Here is a 20,780-nt window from a genome sequence, read left to right on the forward strand (position 1 = left end):
TTATTTTTTTTGACTTTGAATAAAGGCTGTTTCAAGTCATTAAAAACAAAAGTTAGACAAAATGTATTCTTTTATATTGAATATATATTGTAAGTCTCTCTATGTAAAAATAGACAGTAATTTAATACTGATTTCATAAGAATAATCAGTGGACATAACTGAATTGTTAAGTGTTGCATTTGGAATAACTTTATCTCTAACTTTAAAAGTAAATAACAAAAATAAACTAATAATTATGAGTCTATTTCAGATCAAATCACACTATAAGTTACAGTTGTTCCATAATTAATGCCAGTTGAAGTTAAGACTGAGACTGATGCACCTAGGGATGAATTTTTCTTTCAACTTTTCTAAGATTTTTACATTTTAAAAATGGATATGGAGGTTCTTGAAAGAAATTAAAAAACAGAACTATCATGTGATCCAGCAATTCCACTTCTGGGTATTTGTCCAAGGGAAATGAAATCACTATCTCAAAGATATTTGCACCCCTGTATTCATTGCAGCGTTATTTACAATAGCCAAGACATGGAAATAACCAATGTCCATCGATGGATGAATAGATAAAGAAAGTGTGATATACATATACACATTCTTCAGCCATAAAAATGAAGGAAATCCTGCCACTTATGACAACATGGATGGACCTTGAGGGCATTATGCTAAGTGAAATAAGTCAGACAGAGACAGACAAATACTGTATGAGCTCACTTATACGTGGAATCTGAAAAAACCTGAACTCATAGACACAGAGAACAGATTGATGGGTTGGTTACCAGAGGTGGGGGGTAGGGAGTGGGCAAAATGGATGAAGGTCGTTAAAAACTATAAACTTCCAGTTATAAGGTAAATAATTCCTGAGGATATAATGTACAGCATGGTGACTATAATTAACAATATTGTATATTTGAAGGCTGCTAAGAGGGTAGATCTTAAAAGTTCTCATCACAGGAAAAAAAAATGTAACTATGTATAGTGATGGATGTTAACTAAACTTATGGTGGTAATTTTGCAATATATACATATATCAAATCATTATATTGTACACCTAAAACTAATACAATATTATATGTCAATTATATCTCAATAAAATGGCAGTTTCATGTGATTCAAACTAATTATCAATGAAAAAAACAAAGATTCCTGCCTTCATGGAATTTTCATTTTAGTGGGAAGTGTATTGCAGTGTAACAAATTATTCCAAAATTTAGTGGCGTAAAACAACCGACAATTATTATCTCACAGTTTCTGTGGGTCATGAATTTGGGAGTGGTTTAGCTGGGTGGTTCTGGCTCAAGGTCTGTCGTGAGGCTGTAAGTCTATATGTCAGCTGAGGCTGCAGGCATCTAAAGACAACTGAGTCTGAAGGATCAGCTTTCAAGGCAGTTAACTCACCTGGTTATTGGTAGGAGGCCTTATGTCTTTGCTGGTTATTGACAGAAGGCCTCAATTTCTCACCATGTGAACCTCTCCAAGAGGCTGCTTGAGTATCCTCATGCCATGGCGGGTAGCTTCCCCTAGATGGGGTGATTCAAGAGAGAGGATAAGGAGGAAGCCACAGTGACTTTTTTCCCCTCCTGCAGTGCCTTTTATGGCCAATCTTGGAAGTCACACTTTGTCACTTCCACTGTTGGCTTGGAAGCAAGTCACTGAGTCCAGGCCACACTCAAAGAAAAAGGAGTTAAATTCCACCTCTTGAAGGAAGGAGTAGCAAAGAATTTGTGAACATATTTTAAAACCACCACAGGAAGACAGGTAATATGCAATAAACATAGTAAGTAAATTATGGAGTTTATTAGAAGGTTATAAGTTCTATGAAAATAAGAAAAAAAATAGAGCAAAGGTAAGGGGAATCAGAGTATGTGTGTGTGGAAGGGGTGTGTGATGCAATTTTCAACAGGGTGGTCATTGTAAGACTCATTAGGAAGGTTAGATTTGAGTAGACTTGAAAGAGATGAGGAAGTTAGCTAAGCAGATATCTAAGAGAAGAAAGTCCTAAATCAAGGGAATAGCTAACCCAAAGGCCCTGGGGTGGGGGTAAAATGAGGTGAGAGAAAAGAATGTTAGCCATATTTTATTAGTAGGGTATTTTCAGTTGGGGAGGTGGGAAAGTTGAGGAAGGATAATTTCTTTTTTTTTAACTTAAAGTTTTTTGTTGTTTTTTGGCTTTTAAGTTTTTATTTTATATTGGAGCACAGTTGATTAACAATTTTGTATTAGTTTCAGGTGTACAGCTAAGTGATTGAGTTATACATATACATGTATCTATTCTTTTTCAAACTCTTTTCCCATTTAGGTTATTACAGTGTTTTGAGCAGAGTTCCCTGTGCTATACAGTAGGTACTTCTTGGTTATCTATTTTAAATATAGCATTGTGTACATGTCAGTCCCAAACTTCCAATCTATCCCTCCCCCCCACCCTTCCCTCCTGGTAACCATAAGTTCGTTCTCTAAGTCTGTGAGTCTATTTCTGTTTTGTAAATAAGTTCATTTGTATCATTTTTTTAGATTCCGCATATAAGCGATATCATGCGATATTTATCTTTCTCTGTTTGACTTACTTCACTTAGTATGATAATCTCTAGGTCTATCCATGTTGCTGCAAATGGCATTATTTCATTCTTTTTTATGGCTGAGTAGTATTCCATTGTATATATGTACTACATCTTCTTTATCCATTCCTCTGTTGATGGACATTTAAGTTGTTTCCATGCCTTGGCTATTGTAAACAGCGCTGCAGTGAACATTGGAGTGCATGTCAGAGGAAGGATTATTTCCATGGCTGAAATTAACAAGTTCATTGTTTCTAATAGGAATGTAAAGAAGAAATCAAAATGGATCCAAGTATGAGTGTGAATTCTGTCACCATCTCTGTTGAGGGGATGACATGTAGTTCCTGTGTTTGGACCATTGAACAGCACATTGGAAAACTGAACGGTGTACATCACATTAAAGTAAGTTACTCCTTGGAAATCAGTGAAGTCAAATGCTGTTGACTGGAATTCTTCTGGGAAATTACTTCTAACACTGAGACAGATGCAGACACACTGACACGTATGACATAAAGACTATCACACTTCTAACCTTGAAGCTGAATAAGTTTTCTTCAGCCCATTAACTTATTTTTTTGTTAAAAAAATAAGAAATAATACATTTTTAAAATTTAAAAACATCTGAAGATGGAATCTGGACGTTATGTTTGTATATTTATCAATATATATTTTATAAGTATATAGATGCTGACATACTTTTTATTACTCTTAATCTCATGTTGATCTAAAATATATGTTCTCAGAGAAAGGATTGTGAGGTTTCTTTCTCTTTTATAGCATGACAGTTACTATGTTTAGTAATAATGTAGTCTTCTCTAAGAGCATGCATACAAAGTGTAACTAATTTTCTAAGCATTTTCACTTCAATGTTATTTAATCAATAAATCATTTTATTTAAAAGAATACATTACAATTAATTACATTAAGTGACATTACCAAACAGTTTTAGACTGGTTAGCTCTAGAACAAGGAATGAAAGAAACACTGTTAGCCATTATGTGTCTGTGTATTTTCTCTTCACATTTCTTAAATCACAAATAAAAAATAACAAGATACTGTAGTGAAAATACAATTAGTTTCTCTCAAATAAATTAAAAGTGTGCATGGTCTGGGGAAAACTGAAGCCCAGCTCACCGGCTTACAAAGGGGGTGTGATGTAAAACTGGTGCCTCCACCCACATCACTCCCCTCTTCGATTCTGTTCTTCCCCAGAGCCCTAAGCTTCCCATACACCCTAGGTTACTGCTGAGGAGTGAGCTGACACCATCCTGTATGAGTGAGGCCTGGCATGATGCGCTCAGGTTTAGGGCAAGAGGAAGGCCGGAGGTGAAACCGGAAGATGGGGAACTAAAGACGCGCACCCACTGCCTCTGCTCTCTGAGTATTCAACCACATCACCCTCCCTCCAAAAGGAAGCTAATGTGACACAGTGACTCTGGAAGGAACCTAGCGGTATGTTGGAGTGCAACAGACCAAATGGCTTCTACCGCTGAATCAATCCAGCCAGAGAACATGAAGGAGAGAAGGGAGGGCACAGTTGTCCCTCTAGGTCTGGAGACTTTGGGTCACCCAGGATGCAGTCCCCTTTAAGAAAACTGCCTTCCAGAGCCAGGCCCCTAAGTTGGCAAATCCTGAAATGAAAGAGCGAGGTATCACCTCCTGTTAGAGCCCTATGCTGCTGCTCCAAGCATTGGGTTTGCAGATATAAGAGTGGATAACCCGAAGCTAATGGCCTGGGTAACTAAAGGATGAAACTAGATGGGCCAGGCACGGGCATGCTGAACATTTATCTAATTCCTCCCTGAGAGCTGTCCAGGCCTAGGAGCTGCCCTGAGCACTCGCCTTTGCTGAGCTTAGACCTAGGGCAAGGGGAGGAGAAAAATGGAGAGTAAAATAAAAATATAAAGAGCAGAAAACCCAAAGCATGGCCCAAGGGAACCTTTCTGCAGGGATAGGTTTCTCAGGGCCTGCATTTTCTCCTGATTCATAAAAACTCTGAGCTTTTATCAAAGAGGATAGAAACTCTCTGTTGGGGAGGGAGGACAACAGGAGATCAGGGAGATCCTGCTGGCTATCCTGGGGCAAAGCAGGGGGAAAGGGAGCCTCTCCATTTCCCGGAGACAAACTGCCAGAAAAGACTGTGTAGAAGCCTCCCTGGGCAGAGCCCAGGACTGAGAAAGGTGGTAGGGATTTGAGTTCACTTCAATTTTTAATTGCCAAAATAAAATTGACTTTTGCTACACTACCTTGACACATTCCTGCTATAATTCGTCTCAGAATCCTACTTAGTGGAAAAGAGTGGTTTATTTTTATATTCTAATTTTTCTGCAATGAACATGAATTGTTAATATAATTGTTATAAATAAATAAGAAAACCTAAACTTTGTTTAGCGCCTTCTAAACACAAAAGCCAAAAGTACCAAAGTCAACACAAGACTACCCCAAAGGGAACAAAATGATACTGTGCCCCCTCATATCCTGTAAAAAATGTATTTGAATGTTTCCTGTGCTCATTTTTTTGACATAGACATAGTATGTTAAAGCTGCAAGGGGTCTTAGATATGACTTAAGTCTTCTAACCCCCTCATTATACAGATCAATAGATTGAAGCCCAGATAAGGAAGTGACCTGTGCTAAGTTACACAGCTACCTAATACCAAACAAAACTAGAACTCAAGTTCCATGATTCCTGGGCCAGTATGTTTTGTGGTCATACAATGTCTACAGATGCAGTTTAATTTGTATATGGTTCTCAAACTTGTGATCTCCAATTTATTCTCTCACATAACTTCTAAAAATAAAGGAACCTGGTATTTTCATCATAAAGGTGCCTCCTACCACCAAATTGCTGTTTTAGCTTTGTATCACTAGTCTCTATAAATTCTCCTCAGAATAGTTCTAGTATTTTTAGTATGAGACACCTTGAATTATATTTTGTCATTACCTTTTTAATCTTTTTATTTCCGTGTTCGTAAAAATGTCTTTGATTTTAAAGCCTTTGGGATTAAAAAAATATGTTTTGATTAAGTCCAGCTTTCTCAGCCTCAGCACTATTGACATTTTGGGCTGGATAATTCTTTGTTTTGGGGGGCTGTTCTGTGCTTTGTAGGATGTTTAGCAGCATCCTGGGCCTCTACCCACCTGGCCTCTACCCACCAGATGCCAGTAGCCTCTCCTCCCACTTGTGACAACCAAAAATGTCTCCAGACGTTGCCAGTGTCCCCTAGGGGCGAAATTGCCCTCAGTTGAGGATCACTTCTGTAGTCCCTTTTCAGAGAACCTACTGTACACCCTTTGTCTGTTCAGTTAATATCTGATGAGGGTAAATTGATTTATCAAACAGGCTCATGTGCCCCTTTCTCTTCATATTAGCCTCTTATAGTTCTTTTTTTGCCAGTTACAGGTATAGTGAACAGTGGTTCTCAAACCATACCATGAGAATCACCTGGAGGGCTTGTAAAACATAAATTGCTGGTTCCACGCCCAGAATTTCTGCTTTAGTAGATCTGAATGGGGCCTGAGAATTTGCATGCCTAATAAGTACCCAGGTAACTCTAAAGGTGCTGGTCCTGGGACCACAGTTTAAGAACCATTATATTGCATGAGCTGTACTTACACTGAAGATTATTTGTCATTTATCTGAAATTTAAATTTAACTGGGTCTGTCCTGTATTTTTATTTGCTAAATCTGGTAACCCTTCTTTGAAATCATCCTTCCCCTTTACTTTTACTTTTTGTTCCTGTAAGTTTTCCTTTTTAAAAACTGCCATGTAAATGGAATCATATGTTATATAGCCTTTTGAGTTTGGCTTCTTTCACTTAGCATTATGCATTTGAGATTTGTCCATGTTCTTGCATGTATCACTGGTTCTTTCCTTTTTATTGCTGAGGAGTATTCCATTGTGTGGATGTACCAAAGTTTGTTTACCCATTCACCTGTTGAGAGACATTGGATTGTTTGTACTTTCTTTTGTGATTATGAAAAGCAGTGCTCTGAATGTTCACATCCAAGTCTTTGTGTGGACATAAGTTTTAATTTCTCTTGGGCAAATTACTAGGATTGGATTTGTTCCATCATATGGTAAGTGTATGTTTAACTTTTTGAGACACTGACAATTGATTTACCACAGTGGCTATACTATTCTATCTTCCCATCAGCAATGTTTGAGGATTCCACTTTTCTCACATTCTCTCCAACACTTTGTATTAACAGTCTTTTTAGTTATAGACATTCTAAGTCTTTTTAGTTATAGACCTTCTAGTGGGTATGTAGTGGTATCTCACTAATTCTCATTCCCGTAATAGCTAATGATATTGAGCATCTTTTCATGTGTTTGTTTGGCATTTGTATACCTTCTTTGGTAAAGTGTCTGTCAAACCTTTTGTGAAATTTTTAGCTGGCTGTTTTGTTTTCTTATTATTCAATTTTGATTGTTTTCTATGTATTCTGAATTGTCTTCTCTTAGGTATGTGTTTTGCAAATAATTTTTCCAGTCTGTGGCTTGTCTTTTTAATCTCTTAAAAGTATCTTTCCCAGAGCAGCAGTTTTTACTTTTGATGAATTCCACTTTACCTACTTTTTTTCCTTTATGGAGCATGCTTTTGGTGTCATATCTAAGAAATCTTGGCCTCACCCAGGATCACAAAGATTTTTCTCCTATGTCTTCTAAAAGTTTTTTCATTTTAGGTTTTGCATTTAGATCTATTATCCATTTTGAATTAATGTGAATACATTATGGGTTGAGGTTAATTTTTTTTTTTTAATATGGATGTCCAGTTTTCCAGGCAGCTCTATTTGTTGAAAAGTTTATTCTTTCTCCATTGAATTGCCTTTACACCTTTGTTGAAAATCAATTTACCATATATTTATGGGTATATTTCTGTATGCTCTGTTCTATTCCATTGATCTGTGTGTCTGTCCTTTGGCCAATAAATACCACAGAGTCTTGATTATTGTAGCTTTATAATAAATCTTTTTTTTTTTTTGGCACAGAGAAAGATTTATTGCAGTGCCAAGCAAGGAGAATGGGTGGCTCATGATTGAAAAACCTCCTTAAGTCCCCAATGGTTTTCAGGGAGAAGTTTTTAATAGGCAAAATTTGGGGTGAGGGCTGCAGGGTGTGTGAATTTCTCCTGATTGGTGGGTGGTGAGGTAACAGGGTGGTGCTCCAGGAATCTCGTGTTCAGCCTGAAGTTACCATCCTCCACCTGGGTGGAGGCCTTAGTTTCTGGTCTCAGGACTTAGTGAAGCTCAGGTTCTTTACTTCTTGTCACAGAAAGATTTCAGTGAGAGATAAAGTGATAGGTAAGAAGTGGATTTACTTAGAGAGATACACATTCCATAGACAGAATGCGGTCTGTCTCAAAAGGTGAGAGCAGCCTATAATAAATCTTAAAATCAGGTAGTGTAATTTCTCAACTTTGTTCTTTTTCAAAATTGTTTTGGCTGTTCTATTTTCTTTCCGTTTACATATGAATTTTAGAATCAGTATATAGGTTTCTACAAAAATATCTGCTTGGATTTTGATTGCGATTGTGTTGATTCTGTAGATCCATTTGGATAGAATTAACGTCTTAATATTGCGTATTCAAACCTGTGCACATGCTATATCTCTCTATTTAGGTATTCCTTGATTTCTTTTATCAGGGATCTATAATTTTCAGTCTGCAGATCCTGCATATATTTTGTTAGACTTATATTCACGTATTTTCTGTTTTTAGATGATGTTTAAATGGTACTATTTTTTAAAATTTCAATTTCAGTTGTTCATTACAAACATACAGAAATGCAGTTGGTTTTTGTATGTTGATTTTGTATCCTGAACTTTGCTAAACTGACATTAAATCTATTAGCTTTTTTGGTAGATTCTTTGGGATTTTCTACATAAGCAGTTATGTCATCAGGGCATAAAAATAGTTTTATTTCTTCCTTTCTAGTCTGTATGTCTTTTATTTCTTTTCTGTCTAGAACCTCCATTACAATTTGGAATAGGAGTGGGAACAGTGAACATCTATGTCTTGTTCCTGATCGTAGGGGGAAAACATTCAGTCCTTCACCATTAAGTATTGTGTTAGTATAGGGTTTTTGCAGATGCCCTGTATCAGGTTAAGGAAATTCCTTTATCTTCCTGGTTTTCTGAGAGCTTTTATTTGTAATCATGAATAGATGTTGCATTTTTTCAAGTGCTTTTTCTGCATCTAGATATGATCATATTATTTTTCTTCTTTAAGGCTGTTAATATGGTGAATTACATTGATTGATTTTCAAATGTTATACTAGCCACGCATTCTCAGGATAAGCCCCACTTGGTCAAAGAATACTTTTAATGAAAACTTTCAAACATACACAAAAATGAAGACCTAGTACAAGGAACCTCCCTGTACCTGTCACCCTTGCTACTTATTTTCATGACATTCTCATCATTTGAATTTGATAATGTATTTTGCTGATGCTTTTAAGAGTTGATCTGGACCTTCCTGCCTGTTGTACTTTGTTAAGGTAGAGGTCCCTGACTAGTGGATTGGAATTTCCTAGTATATCTCCATGCCACTTCCAAGCCTTTTTGCTGCCCCCTGCCCACCGTTTTCCTTGTCACTCTTCAGGATTCTCAGCACTGTTTGGAGCACAGTTAATTTCAGCACTCTTTCCCATGCTTCATTAAGTTTGGTTCCCCACCTGTTCTCTCCTATTTCTCTGCAACTTGTATCCAAGGGCCCAAAGAAATTAACAATATCTCCTTGCCAAAAGTTTGGGGATTTCTACTATAATGATGGTAATATATGGATGCTTTTTCTTAAGTATTTTACTGTGAATTGCTGACTCTTCAGCATGTTTATTTTCACTGCCAGGGCTTAATGAGTTAATGTGTAATTTTAACTGGCTTGTGTCTTCATTTGTATAATGTACTTATTATTTTAATATATTTAAGTTTTCAGCATCATTAAAACAACTTTATATTGGCAGTGGCTCTATAATATTTACCATAAGTTTTCTGTAATTTTGCTTTTATACAATATTCATTATAGTGATGATGGAAAGTTAATGCAACTTTGGAATTTGATCAGCTTGCATCAGTCCTAAAATGCTTTTCTTTTGACTAGTTCATATCCACATGCAAAAGATAAATTTTAGACACACTGCCGAGAGTAGATGTTAATATTCTAAAGGGAGCTTTGTCTAACTGGACATCAGATTTAGTACAGGATTTAAGATTAGGAATCTGATGGATTCTTTCTAATAATCAGAAGCTCATTATATATTTTAAGTGCATGAATCATTAAATTTGAACCAGAATATTTTTTTAACTTTTTATTTTATATTGGAGTATAGTTGATTAACAACGTTATGTTAGTTTCAGGTGTGTAGCAAAGTGATTCAGTTATACATATACATGTATCTATTCTTTTTCAAATTCTTTAGGTTGTTACATAATATTAAGCAGAGTTCCCTGGGCTATACAGTAGGTCCTTGTGGGTTATCCATTTAAAATATAGCAGTGTGTACATGTCAATCCCAAACTCCCTAACTATGCATCCCCCCCACCCTTACCCGCTGGTAACCATAAGTTCCATTCTCTCAGTCTGTAAGTCTGTTTCTGTTTTAAGGAAAAAAAATTTTAATTTTTTAAAATAAAAAATAAAAAAAAATTATTAAGAAAAAAATTTTTTTAATTTTTTAAAATAAAAAATAAAAAAATTATTAAGAAAAAATTTATTAAGAAAAATTTTTTTTAATTTTTTAAAATAAAAAATAAGGAAAAAATTATTAAGAAAAAATTTATTAAGAAAAAAAATTTTTTAAGTAAAAAAAAAAAAACCAAAAAAAACGGGCGGACCAAACCCTAGGACAAATGGTGAAAACAAAGCTATACAGACAAAATCTCACCCAGAAGCATACACATATACACTCACAAAAAGAGGAAAAGGGGAAAAATTAATATATCCTGCTCCCAAAGTCCACCTCCTGAATTTGGGATGATTCGTTTTCTATTCAGGTATTCAACAGATGCAGGCACATCAAGTTGTTTGTGGAGCTTTAATCCGCTGCTTCTGAGGCTTCTGGGAGAATTTTCCCTTTCTCTTCTTTGTTCGTACAGCTCCCGGGGTTCAGCTTTGGATTTGGACCCGCCTCTGCGTGTAGGTCGCCTGAGGGCGTCTGTTCTTCGCTCACACAGGACGGGGTTAAAGGAACAGCTGCTTCGGGGTCTCTGGCTCACTCAGGCCAGGGGGAGGGAAGGGTATGGATGCGGGGCGAGCCTGCGGCGGCAGAGGCCGGCGTGACGTTGCAGCAGCCTGAGGCGGCCGTGCGTTCTCCCGGGGAAGTTGTCCCTGGATCACGGGACCCTGGCAGTGGCGAGCTGCACAGGCTCCCGGGAGGGGCGGTGTGGAGAGTGACCTGTGCTCGCACACAGGCTTCTTGGTGGCGGCAGCAGCAGCCTCAGCGTCTCATGCCCGTCTCTGGGGTCCACGCTGATAGCCACGGCTCATGCCCGTCTCTGGAGCTCCTTTAAGCAGCGCTCCCAATCCCCTCTCTTTGCGCACCGCGAAACAAAGAGGCAAGAAAAAGTCTCCTGCCTCTTCGGCAGCTGCAGACTTTTTCCCGGACTCCCTCCCGGCTAGCCGTGGTGCACTAACCCCTTCAGGCTGTGTTCACGCCGCCAACCCCAGTCCTCTCCCTGCGATCTGACCGAAGCCCGAGCCTCAGCTCCCAGTCCCCTGCCCGCCTCGGCGGGTGAGCAGACAAGCCTCTCGGGCTGGTGAGTGCTGCTCGTTGCCGAGCCTCTGTGCGGGAATCTCTCCGCTTTGCCCTCCGCACCCCTGTGGCTGTGCTCTCCTCCGTGGCTCCGAAGCTTCCCCCCTCTGCCACCCGCAGTCTTTGCCCACGAAGGGGCTTCTTAGTGTGTGGAAACCTTTCCTCCTTCACAGCTGCCTCCCACTGGTGCAGGTCCCGTACCTATTCTTTTGTCTCTGTTATTTCTTTTTTCTTTTGCCCTACCCAGATACGTGGGGAGTTTCTTGCCTTTTGGGAGGTCTGACGTCTTCTGCCAGCGTTCAGTGGGTGTTTTGTAAGAGCAGTTCCACGTGTAGATGTATTTCTAATGTATCTGTGGGAAGGAAGGTGATCTCCGCGTCTTACTCTTCCGCCATCTTGCCCAGACGCCCCCCTTGTTTCTGTTTTGTCAATAAGTTCATTTTTATCAGTTTTTTTTAGATTCCACGGACAAGTGATATTATACAATGTTTCTCTTTCTCTGTCTGACTTACTTTACTCAGTATGACAATCTCTAGGTCCATCCATGTTGCTGCAAATGGCACTATTTCATTCATTTTAATAGCTGAGTAATATTCCATTGTATATATGTACCACATCTTCTTTTTCCATCCCTCTGTCAATGGACGTTTAGGTTGCTTCCATGTCTTGTCCGTTGTAAACAGTGCTGCAATGAACATTGGGGTGCATGTATCCTTTCAGACCATGTTTTTCTCCAGATATATGCCCAGGAGTGGGATTGCTGGATCATATGGTAGCTCTATTTTTAGTATTTTTAAAGAACCTCCATACTGTTCTCCATAGTGGCTGTACCAATTTACATTCCCACCAACAGTAAGAGGGTTCCTTTCTCTCCACACCCTCTCCAGCATTTACTGTTTGTGGATTTTTTGATGATAGCCATTCTGACTGGTGTAAGGTGGTATTTCATTGTAGTTTTGATTTGCATTTCTCTAATAATTAGCGATATTGAATATCTTTTCATGTGCCTCTTGGCCATCTTGTATGTTGTCTTTGGAGAGATGTCTGTTTAGGTCTTCTGCCCATTTTTTGATTGGGTTGCATTTCTGTACAGTAACAATGAAAGATCCGAAAGAGAAATTCAAGAAACACTCCCATTTACCATTGTAATAAAAAGAATAAAATACCTAGGAATAAACCTACCTAGGGGGACAAAAGACCTGTATGCAGAAAACTATAAGACACTGATGAAAGAAATTAAAGATGATACCAACAGATGGAGAGATATACCATGTTCTTGGATCAGAAGAATCAATATTGTGAAAATGACTATACTACCCAAAGCAATCTACAGATTCAATGCAATTGCTATCAAATTACCAATGGCATTTTTTACAGAACTAGAACAAAAAATCTTAAAATTTGTATGGAGACACAAAAGACCCCAAAGAGCCAAAGCAATCTTGAGAAAGAAAAACGGAGCCAGAGGAATCAGGCTCCCTGACTTCAGACTATATTACAAAGCCACAGTCATCAAAACAGCATGGTACTGGCACAAAAATAGAAATATAGATCAAAGGAACAGGGTAGAAAGCCCAGAAATAAACCCACACACTTATGGTCAATTAATCTATGACAAAGGAGGCAAGACCATACAATGTGGAGGAAAGACAGTCTCTTCAATAAATGGTGCTGGCAAAACTGGGCAGCTACATGTAAAAAAATGAAATTAGAACATTCTTTAACACCATACACAAAAATAAGCTCAAGATGGATATAGACCTAAATATGAGACCAGACACTATAAAACTCTTAGAGGAAAACATAGGCTGAACCCTCTCTGACATAAATCACAGCAATATCTTTTTTTGATCTGTCTCCAAGAGTAATGGAAATAAAAACAGAAATAAACAAATGGGACCTAATTAAACTCAAAAGCTTTTGCACAGCAAAGGAAACCATAAACAAAACGAAAAGACAGCCCACAGAATGGGAGAAAATATTTGCAAATGATGTGACCGACAAGGGATTAATTTCCAGAGTTTACAAACAGCTCATATGGCTTAATTTCATGGAACCAGAATACTTTGTGTATCTCCAGATCAAATACTTTTGATCTGTCTTTTAATCTTAATCTAAACATTAATCTTTTACCTGTTTATTCTTCAGAGATTTCAAAATGGGTTTTAGCTTTTCTGTGAACTACAGGATTCATGCTTTCTTGTCCTTACAGTATTCTTTTTTATTTTTTTTGGCTGTGCCGCACGGCATGTGGGATCTTAGTTCCCCGACCAGGGATTGAACCCGTGCCCCCTGCCTTGGAAGCGTGGAGTCTTAACCACTGGACCCCCAGGGAAGTCCCCTCCTTATGGTATTCTCGTCTGTGATTCAGACGTCTCATGAGATCTTGAGCAGATTGGCTTCAGTTTGTCTTGTTTTTATTACAAAAAGTTGGCTAATTGGCACATAGTGATTCCTTGTGAAATTTGATACAAAATTTTACCACATGTGAAGTGTGGTGCCAATATGTGGGCAATTCTTTTCTATATCTGAAACTCTTGGTGATTTTTTGCATGTCTGAGTTTCATATTCATCTTGTCCAGGGAGGACAAAGTAAACTATGTATCCATTTTACATGTATGGGAGGGAGGAAAGCAGTGTTTCTCATTTGCTTACTAAACTACACACTCTGGTCAGTTAAGACTATGTTGATGGTTGTGGCAGGAAAAGCCACAGAGTGTAATATGCCTTCTGCTAAGTTTTCTGTCCTGTAGGCATCCATGTGAATTCTTGGATATGAATTTTTCCCTTTCACATTCTCCAAAAGTAGGATTTTCCTTTGTATTCACCATCTACCTTGGCATAACTACACTTTAGATGCTTCCTCATTGTCTCCTCCCCTCCTCCCCCCAAGGATGCTCCTGTCTTTAATTTGCTTTGGGGAGACAGCCAAGTTGGAAAAGCTGAGAGATGACGGGTAACTTTTATTAACTATACTGCAGGTTTTCTCAAATGTGTTTATATTAAAAATACATTTATAAAAACATTTTGTAATTTTTTTCACTAATTGTAACTGTCCAAAAATCAAATGGATGTTTTTTCAATTTGCTAATTAGAAAAGAGGATGGCAAAGTAGCTCTGCAACCTGCAGTCCCAAAACTTTAAAAATGAATAATTTAATTTCAGTGAATAATAAATATGGCACTTCCACTTGATTTATCCTCAAAGAAACCAATTAAACTTCCTCCGCTTGATCTAACATGGCTGGTGCTGAAGGCCAGAATAGAAGCTAAATCTTACTAATTAAGTGTCTGTGCTGATTGAAGTAAAGCTGTTTTAACCATCCAGAAACTAGTTCACATAGTTTCTCCAAGTGATTTAGGTTCTTATTGTCTACTGACAACTAATGCGTTTTCCAAAACCCCCAACTCTCTGACAAACTATTTTCGATTATTAATTTTTTGCCAGCATATCTATGTATAACTAAAGGACTAGATTCTGTTTTGACATTTGCAAGTACATTCCTGTATAAATTTTCCCCAAAGACTGTTGCACCCCACTCGTATGTAAGGCTGCTGTGTTTACCGCATCTTCCCAGAATTCACCACTGCTTAATATGACCTATTTAAGGTCAGAAAAATGCAATTAAATTGGATTAAGTTGTAAAGGAAAAGTAGCAGAAATATAATATGAAAGCACTTTGTGTTATCAACAGTGATTTATATGGATCCCAGTGACAGATACTTAAGGCTATACTTTCCAGGGCACAGTCATAATTTGTTTGCTGAAAATGAAAGGAAACACACTTCTTCTGCCTTTTCCAGCTCTGCCTCTCCTTCTTTAGTCAAAAGCCCACATGATATAGAGTATACTAGTGATCTTTCCTCTTTTCTCGTTCCTTTAAAAACTATTTTACTGAGTGTTGTCTTCTAGGCCCAGAGACAGATTTATGGTGATGTTAATGAAGCTTAGGTTTCAGAGCCCCTTACTGGCATTGACCAGTTCTGAGACCCTGGAAGGAGTCTTAGCAATGTGTTTACATGGTTATCTGTTTTTGCAAAAGTAAAATATTTTAACCACAATCCTTTAATTAAGTCCACAAAAGGTGGATTCATCTCTTTCTAGGCACCATATAGAAAATTGTCCTTGGGACTTCCCTGGCAGTCCAGTGGTTAGGACTCTGCGCTTCCACTGCAGGGGGCCACAGGTTCAATCCCTGGTCAGGGAACTAGGATCCCTCATGCCCTGTGGTGTGGCCAAAAAGAAAAAAAAAAAAAAGAAAATTGTCCTTGTCCAAACATAATTTATAGTCATAATGCAGCCTAACATGTTAATACATAAATATTGATCACTTTTCAAGGACTGTTAAGGTTTGAAATTTCTGGATCATAGTTTGTGAGATTATAATTACGACCAATGTGCAGTCAGTTTAGAAACCAGATTTGAATAGGACATTGTTTCGACTAAGTCAAGGAGCTCTTGTAGTATTTGGAATAAAACTCTGATATGAAGTAATGTAATTGTGATGTTAAATTGAGTGGGGTTGCTTTATTTAAAAAATGTTACAGTGGAACAGATTAGAGCTTTAACAGAATTCAAGGAAAGTGAATAGTCAAGAAGTCTCTAATTTTGGAAAAGTAGAACGAATATGATTATATATCTTTGCAGCTTCAGCATTTAAATACATTTTGGGAATTGTGTCTTAAATTGTGAAGTTTATAAATGAGTGTAATACTCTTGTTCTGCCAATGTCAAGACTGTAGACTTTAAAGGGATTAACCTGAAGGTTTATTTAATCACCCCAGTGGTCTGTTCAGGGGAAAAATAAAATGGGCAGATAATGTGAAGGTCTTTCTTTGGGATTGTCTGGCCTTTTGAAAGTGGTAATGTAAAATAAACTTAATTAGATATAAGTACTGAATGGCTCTAAAGGTTAATGCCTTATTAACAAATTACTTTGTCCTTGAAATTTAACTGCATTTTGAGTGCTTTTTCCATTTACTCAGTTAAAGGCTGCAGTCCATTTTCCTAATACAGACTATCCTTTAAAAAAATGACCACCTAGGGAATTCCCTGGTGGTCCAGTGGTTAGGACTTGGCACTTTCACTGCAGAGGGCCAGGGTTCAATCCCTGGTCAGGGAACTAAGATCCCACAAGCCGCACAACGTCGCCAAAAAACCCCTTAAAAGTAACTTTAAAAAAAAATTATTGGAAAAATAACATGTCCAGAGTAAAATCCCCTTCCCAAAAGAAACCAGTTATCAGTTTAGTATGTATGGATTCTTCCAGAAATAGACTCTGAATATAAAATGATTTACATGTATATATCTATATGTGTGTGTTTATACAGTTGACCCTTGAACAACATGGGTTTGAACTGCACAGGTCCACTTATACATGGATTTTTTTCAAAAAATATGAACTGTGGTACTACATGATCCATGGTTGGTTGAATCCGAGGGTGTGGAACTGAGGATACAGAGGGCCAACTGTAAAGTTATACACGGATTTTCAACAGCCTCAGGGGTGGGGCGCCCCTAATCCCCCCAATTGCTTGTTGTTTAAGGGTCAACTGTATATATGTGTGTGTTTGTGTATGTGTGTGTGTGTATCCCCTTTTTATATAAATGGAAGCATACTATATACATACTGTTCTATACTTTGCTTTTTTCACTTAGCAAATACATCTTAGATACTGTTCCCTATCAGCATATAGAAATCAATCTTTTTATTTCTATTTGGAACTTTCTCCCCCTAACTTTTGCTATGGCAAATGATGATAGTACACTGAACAGTTCTTTTTTCAAACACCGTGTTAGAGTAATACAGGCATTTTGCCTTATATAAATTCTTAGGTAATACTCGTCCATCCATGAAGATGCAGAATCAGTTATTCAAAGAGGCTTAGGTTTCTGATTTAGTTGAACTTTATCCCAAGGATCAAAGAAATGTCAAATCCAAGGTAAAAACTAGCAGTGGAGGAATGATGTAAAGAGGGACTTTCACTATTTCCTTTCTTTGTATTTAAATTGTTATAGTGAATAATCATGCATTGGTTGTATAATTTTAAAAATTGTTTTTAATATTTATTTATTTTGGCTGCGCCAGGTCTTAGTTGCAGCACGTGGGATTTTTAGTTGTGGCATGCATGCGGGATCTAGTTCCCTGACCAGGGATCAAACCTGGACCCCCTGCATTGGGAGCGAGGAGTCTTACCCACTGGACCACTGGGGAAGTCCCAGCTGTATAATTTTTGAAGCAAAATAAAATTATATTAGCAATGAAAATTCTGACAAAGCACTCAGTTTACAGAAAAACAATGCTACAACTTTAACAAAATCTCCACATCTTTTTCATTTTAAAGCATTTGGCTTTTAAATTTTTAGATTGGTCTTGGGCTATTTTCTTAGTCTCTAAGAATTGTCTTTTGCTAGTTCATACATTGATTTAATAATTTTAAGTGGTAACCTTTATTTAGGTTGGTCAAAGAGGATAAATATTAATAGAACTTGATGGCTTACTCTTATCATACTTTAATTTTCAGTATGCTATATTGAAGCATCAAAGTAGTGTTAATATATATACATTATTTTTTCAACAAACAATAATAGAATTTGTATTCAGACATATGTAATATAAATAAGATTCCTATTATGTATTTTATATAGTTTTTAGTTGTCAAAAATATATTGTGGGAGGAGAATCAAACATATTAGAAAGTCAAGATTATTGACAAATCATTTTACTTTTCTGACTTTAGTCTGAAAAATGACAGAATCCTTTCAAGCTCTCAAAAACCTCTGAATCACTGTATGTTGAGTTGTTATGAAAATGTTAGAAAGTGGGCTTTAAACCCTTTGAAGACTCCCCCACTGGCTGAGTAGCATGCTAATCTGAATTTATGATAACATATAAATTAATTTCTGGGAGGATTAAAAGGAATTTCAGTGTGCTGAAACTTTAGCAAAGGACCTTTCCCAAAGTGGCTTTTGAAAATGGGGAAATGTTAGAATGTAGTAATTGTCAAATCCTGCTAAAAACCCAAAGAAATATATTCTCTAAATTATTTTGTATTTAAACTGGTATGGGAGTAGATATGAAATGTGTGGGGGAAAAGTAAACATAGAACTAAAATTTGGTTCACACACTAGAAATATTTCATACTTTTCAGGTGTTTTTATTTACGTCACACATTGCTCAAATCACAGGCATAGAATTTTAGTTTTTCAAGGAAATTGAAGATCATCTAGCCTCACCATTTATAGATGGAAAGAACCTGGACTTTGGAGTTAAATCGACCTACGTTTGAATCCTAGCTCTTTCGTTTTCTTGCTGGGTTTCTTGGGCAATTTATTCAATTTCCTAGCCTTCAGATAGGAAATTGGATCACTTTTTATAATCTGTAATTATAAAATTATACAGAAAACACATTCAGATAAAGTATACGGTGCTTGACTTGCAAGGTTTAGACATTTCAGTAGACAAAGAACTCCATTAAAATAATGGATCTTTACAATTCCTATGGACAATTAGCCCCCTTTACACCACTGTTAATGCTATTGAGGCCACAGAGTACGTTTGATTTGTTCTCTTCAACTCCTACCTTCATCTAAATATAGTGAACAGTCCTCCATCTTGCGTCCTTCATAGGAGCCACATTCATAACTTGTAGACTGTTAGATGTTTATTTTCAGAGGAACTATTGATAAAATAGAAAAATAGTTTCTCTGGGAAAACAACAAGAACAACATTGATTACTAATGAAAGATTCTGAGAAAGAGAAGCCGTTGAAACTTTCGAGCACTGTGGGGAATAGGCGAAGGTGGTTTACATTGGTGGGGATCATGTGAAAGGAGAGTGGCACAGACCCAGAATCAGACAGACTGCTGCTAGCTATTTCTGGCTCTACGGAGTCTGTGCCTGCTTTTGCTCACCATTGGATCCCTAGCAAGCTAGCACGGTGCTGGGAACATAATAGGTACTCAGTAAATATTTGTTAAATAAATAAATGCTATTTTAGCTTCCTGCCCAAGGATTTGGCATCCAGAACAGTATTGTGATAATCACTATGTGAATTTCCTCTTAAAAGAAACAAAGATGCTGCCTGTTTTTGTTTCCTTTGAGACCTTAGGCTTGAAAAGTCTCTTTGATATCTAACATTCAGAGGAAAAGTTGAGTGCTGTTATCCCAAAGGGGAACATTTTTGTGCTAGGTGTGGTCGATCCAGCTTTAAAACACACAAATGGAAGCTACTAAATAAGGAAGTGTTTTCTGGTTTGCAGCATGAAAACAACATAGGATAATACAACTTTTTTGTGTAGTATTTTTTTTTTTAACATCTTTATTGAAGTATAATTGCCTTACAATGGTGTGTTAGCTTCTGCTTTATAACAAAGTGAATCAGTTATACATATACAATATGTTCCCATTTCTCTTCCCTCTTGCATCTCCCTCCCTCCCACCCTCCCCATCCCATCCCTCTAGATGGTCACAAAGCACCGAGCTGATCTCCCTGTGCTATGCGGCTGCTTCCCACTAGTTATCTATTTTACATTTGGTGGTGTATATATGTCCATGACACTCTCTTACCCTGTCACATCTCACCCCACCCCCTCCCCATATCCTCAAGTCCATTCTCTAGTAGGTCTGTGTCTTTATTCCCGTCTTGCCACTAGGTTCTTCATGGCCTCTTTTTTTTTTTTTTTTTTTTTTCCCCTTAGATTCCGTATATATGTGTTAGCATACTGTATTTGTTTTTCTCTTTCTGACTTACTTCACTCTGTATGACAGACTCTAACTCCATCCACCTCATTACAAATACCTCCATTTCATTTCTTTTTATGGCTGAGTAATATTCCATTGTATATATGTGCCACATCTTCTTTATCCATTCATCTGTCGATGGACATTTAGATTGCTTCCATGTCCTGGCTATTGTAAATAGAGCTGCAATGAACATTTTGGTACATGACTCTTTTTGACCTATGGTTTTCTCAGGGTATATGCCCAGTAGTGGGATTGCTGGGTCGTATGGTAGTTCTATTTGTAGTTTTTTAAGGAACCTCCGTACTGTTCTCCATAGTGGCTGTATCAATTTACATTCCCACCAACAGTGCAAGAGTGTTCCCTTTCCTCCACACCCTCTCCAGCATTTATTGTTTCTAGATTTTTTGATGATGGCCATTCTGACCGGTGTGAGATGATATCTCATTGTAGTTTTGATTTGCATTTCTCTAATGATTAATGATGTTGAGCATTCTTTCATGTGTCTGTAGGCCATCTGTATATCTTCTTTGGAGAAATGTCTATTTAGGTCTTCGGCCCATTTTTGGATTGGGTTATTCGTTTTTTTGTTATTGAGCTGCATGAGCTGCTTGTAAATCTTGGAGATTAATCCTTTGTCAGTTGCTTCATTTGCAAATATTTTCTCCCATTCTGATGGTTGTCTTTTGGTCTTGTTTATGGTTTCCTTTGCTGTGCAAAAGCTTTTAAGTTT

The 20,780-nt window shown here is 37.5% G+C and overlaps 1 protein-coding gene across 2 annotated transcripts in view; it reads left to right on the forward strand.

The window, feature by feature from the left end:
- ATP7A (ATPase copper transporting alpha) overlaps positions 1 to 20,780 on the forward strand; it is a 148,884-nt gene that overhangs the window by 61,932 nt on the left and 66,172 nt on the right. The window contains exon 2 of one of the 2 annotated variants that reach the window (XM_082447357.1): positions 2,814 to 2,954. The exons of the other annotated variant lie outside the window; for it this stretch is intronic. Coding sequence (XP_082303483.1) covers positions 2,835 to 2,954 — 120 coding nt within the window. The 5' untranslated portion in view covers positions 2,814 to 2,834. The remainder of the gene's footprint in view (positions 1 to 2,813; positions 2,955 to 20,780) is intronic. 2 annotated transcript variants of the gene reach the window in all.

The sequence above is a fragment of the Balaenoptera physalus genome (genome assembly GCF_965194825.1).
Source record: "Balaenoptera physalus genome assembly, chromosome: X".
Classification (NCBI taxonomy): Eukaryota; Metazoa; Chordata; class Mammalia; order Artiodactyla; family Balaenopteridae; genus Balaenoptera; species Balaenoptera physalus.